Below are 3687 nucleotides of genomic sequence, written 5' to 3' on the forward strand. Positions count from 1 at the left end.
TATATATATATATATATATATATATATATATATATATATATATATATGTTCTATAGTATATTGCATTTTATAAAGTGCGCCTACCGCAGCTCTCTGCAGCCCGCCGTCGCTTACAGCATCTTAGTTTTCATTTGTTTGTTTAATGAAATGTTGCCTTATTTTGTTGAGGATAAAGTATAAGATGCATTGCTCGCTTGAATGAAGCCCGCGCCGCGTCGCGTAGCGTCTACGCGATATGAATCAAGCCTAAGTTCGTCCCGTCACTTGATATCGTCACTTGATATTATAATAAAAAAATTATAAAATATAAATAGATTATGTCGACTAGTTAGCATTTAACTCTAACTGTTGTGCAGCATTTGACATCTTGTGCTGAACCGTTTAAATAATTTACTTATTTGTGGACACCATTGCAATTTAGCATCTAAAGTTAACACCTATAAATACAACTGTATCTATAAGGTTCAAAAAACTGCATGTCTAACTCAGTTAATTACATGTACATTTTTTGAGGCAATTAGTGAGAAAACTTACTTGCATTTCATCCGGGTCGTACCTTTGCCTACAGGGTTCGCAAATATAGCTATATCTGAGTCTAAATGACGCTGTAAGCAGTCTTACGGCAATGTACGCATTTAAAGCCGCCATAGCTAAGTTGTATGGTACCAGGAGCCACGTTAATTTGAATGGTTGACGATTTTTCATAATCTTAGGGCCGATCCATACAATAAACAAGTACAGTAGCGTGTAGATAACTGTAGGGACTGGAGAGTCGACTAGCGGCCATCCTTTTGTTCGATTATCTGTGGAAACAAAATTACATTTACGTTAATTTCAGTTTTACGCGCAGACAGCATTATTAAGACCCATTTTCCACTAAGCGACTAGTCTACTAAGCGGACGGCTGGCCGCGCGCGTATTCTATTTATACAGATAAGCCATATACCATACCCACTGACTGGCTCGGCAGTCACCGCGACTTCAAAAGAACACGCGACTCGGACAGCCGCGCGCGACTCAAGTTCTGCATATTATTACATCGCAATTCCCACTATACGACTAGACACGCGCGACCGAACCAGTTTTTCTTCAGTATTTAAACAGTCTCTCATTTTAGCTGTATTACCCGCTATAAACAGCCTCAGCTTTGATAACAATTCTTCAAAGGATTCTATCGACATTCGTGTGTAATTGAAAAATTTCGTGTCGTGTTCTCGTAACTCATTATAGAACAAATTATATGCACCTTTTGTAGTGCGTTCTGTTGTAGTGCGTACATGTTATTTCTTCGACGTCCATTTTGTAAATGAGCTGTTTGTAGAATACAGTAGCGCGCGACCAGTTGCACACGCAGCCGCTGTTGAAACTAGCCGCTGCGGCTGCGGTTGCTCGCGGCTAGTCGCGTAGTGGAAAACGACTCTTATTATCAGAATTCAAATTTATTAATACAAAGATCGAACACTGAGAAAAATTTAGGAATTTTTTCTGAGTGTTCGAACTTTGTATTAATAAGTAGAACAAACTAGTGCAGTAATTTCACAAAAAATAATTGAATATCAAATCAATAAAAATGTAGAATTCAAATTTCTTAGATATTAATTACAGATACATTCGAAATTTTACACATCATACAAAAATTACTTACATACATGAGTGAAATACATTGCAACAAAATTGTAGTAAAACGATACAACGCAACAAAATTATAGAAAAACGGAAAACAAAACAAAAATACAGCAAAATAAGACAACACAATAAAAAAACCATAATGCGTGGAGTCAAATAAACCACACTAATGTCAATTCGCGCGAACGCATCATTTCTTACCTAACTTATTTTCTATCAACAAAATTAAACATCTTATTACGTCTTTCGTGTCTACGTATCCCCGTCCTTTTACATAAGCTTTGATTATAGTGACTCTCCCTACTGACCCATAGGGTATACGAAATAATACTAGGGCACTATAACCTGTGCAGCAAGCCCGAACAGGGACCTCTTCAGTCAGGTCCTGACCCCAGATCAGCCCGTTTGTACAGAGTTCATCCGGGTCTCAAAAGACTTGGGTGAGCTGCCACGAACACGCCCTCCCTATTATCCAGGTAGGTACCGGAGTTATTGGTACGCTTTTAGCAATATATGTATATAATTAATTAATTTAAATTCAGTATGGTTCGTGTTAGCACGAACTGACACTAAGTGTGATGTATAAACAATAGAGGTAGGATGCAGGCCGCCTGCTGCCGCATTTACGATGCCCACAAGCGCACGTTAACCAACCACACTTCATCTTACTGGGTTAGGCTTAACTCACACTGGCGCAGAGTCGAAACGTCGCGACGCGTCATGATTTTTGCCAATAGCATACTCATCTCTATTTTTACATGATTAAGGTACAAATTTGTGTAATGCAAAAGTAGAACCGCGCGTCTTGGTTAAAGTCGCGCTGTTTCGTGCGTCGCCGTGCGTTTCTTGCGCGCAGTGACGCGTCATTCGCCGACCACACTATGGGTCGTATTCCAGAACTCAAGTCAAGTCAAGTCAGTGAGCACTGAAAATCATACTCAAGTCCTTGCCGTTAGGGTCGTATTCCAGTGCTTGAAATTATACTCAAGTCTGCTCAAGTCCTGACTCGGGCATTGAGTAGAGTTCTGGAACTCTTAGATCCAGGCGCGCTAATGTGAGCGTCGTCACGCGAAGTCACGCGTGGCCATGCGTTGTTGCGGAAAAACAGGACGCGACGCGACGCTTCGACTCTGCGCCAGTGTGAGTTGAGCGTTATCTTTGTACTAAGTAGTGTAGTGTAAACGCCATATTAAGTAAATCTATGACGGCAGTAACATTGTAACGGATTTAATGAACTTACCCGACAGTGATAGTGTCCATAAATAATAGTCATACGTCTCTTTTAGAACACTCTGTGTTGTATTTACAACAATATTCGCCATTTTCTATTGGAGTATGTCTGAAACAAATAAAACAGGTTATTTATAACTTGTTACTTTTTTGTTGATGTCGGCCCGCCCGCCCTCGCCATTACGACATCATCGGTGTGAACTGAAATGTGTCGCACACGCACGTTAACTAACGAAACGTTGTTTTATTGAGCTATCTATGGACAAAGTAGTGTTGATGTCACAGCTGTCACAAAGCGGCCGTTGGAGAAAGAGTTGTATTATTTTCCTATCATGTGTAAAAAATATATATTTTGAATTTGGAAACTTCTTGCATAATTGAATTGCTGTATTAAAACAACTCGCAAATCTAAAAATATGTTCCAAACGATTGATTGTCTTGTACCCGACCGAACTTCTTTTATTGGTTAATGAGTTGTCCAGTGTCATGAAACTTCTTTCGCGGAAATTGATATTTTGTTGACATCGCAATATTTTGTTTTTGCTAGATAACTTTTCACTAAAAAAGAACTTTTTTGTTTTAAAGTGTTACGTTGTCTATGGTCATTGTAAAAATAACACTTAAAAGTCTTTGCGCACGACGTATTTTATACGCGCTGACGGTTTACGCTGTAGTTAATCGATTCAAACGCGCACAAACATCGCATTATAAGCAAGAAGCTTTTATACTCCACCGGAATTTACACTTAGAATATCATGTAATTGCTTCATTTCAAAAAGTAACTGAAATTAACAAACAAAACTAAAATTAAAACTATCTCTTGTCAAAATA

General features: G+C 38.8%; 1 protein-coding gene across 1 annotated transcript in view; it reads right to left on the reverse strand.

Annotated features, from left to right (window-relative positions):
• The window catches only part of LOC113235223 (elongation of very long chain fatty acids protein 4-like), a 67391-nt gene that overhangs the window by 20541 nt on the left and 43163 nt on the right, over positions 1-3687 (reverse strand). Inside the window, exons 2-3 of the mRNA XM_026470850.1 lie at positions 2867-2965; positions 535-803 (exon numbers count right to left, since the gene is read on the reverse strand). Coding sequence (XP_026326635.1) covers positions 535-803; positions 2867-2948 — 351 coding nt within the window. The 5' untranslated portion in view covers positions 2949-2965. The remainder of the gene's footprint in view (positions 1-534; positions 804-2866; positions 2966-3687) is intronic.

The sequence above is a fragment of the Hyposmocoma kahamanoa genome, unplaced genomic scaffold (genome assembly GCF_003589595.1).
Source record: "Hyposmocoma kahamanoa isolate Upper Pololo Valley unplaced genomic scaffold, ASM358959v1 87, whole genome shotgun sequence".
NCBI classification, from domain to species: domain Eukaryota; kingdom Metazoa; phylum Arthropoda; class Insecta; order Lepidoptera; family Cosmopterigidae; genus Hyposmocoma; species Hyposmocoma kahamanoa.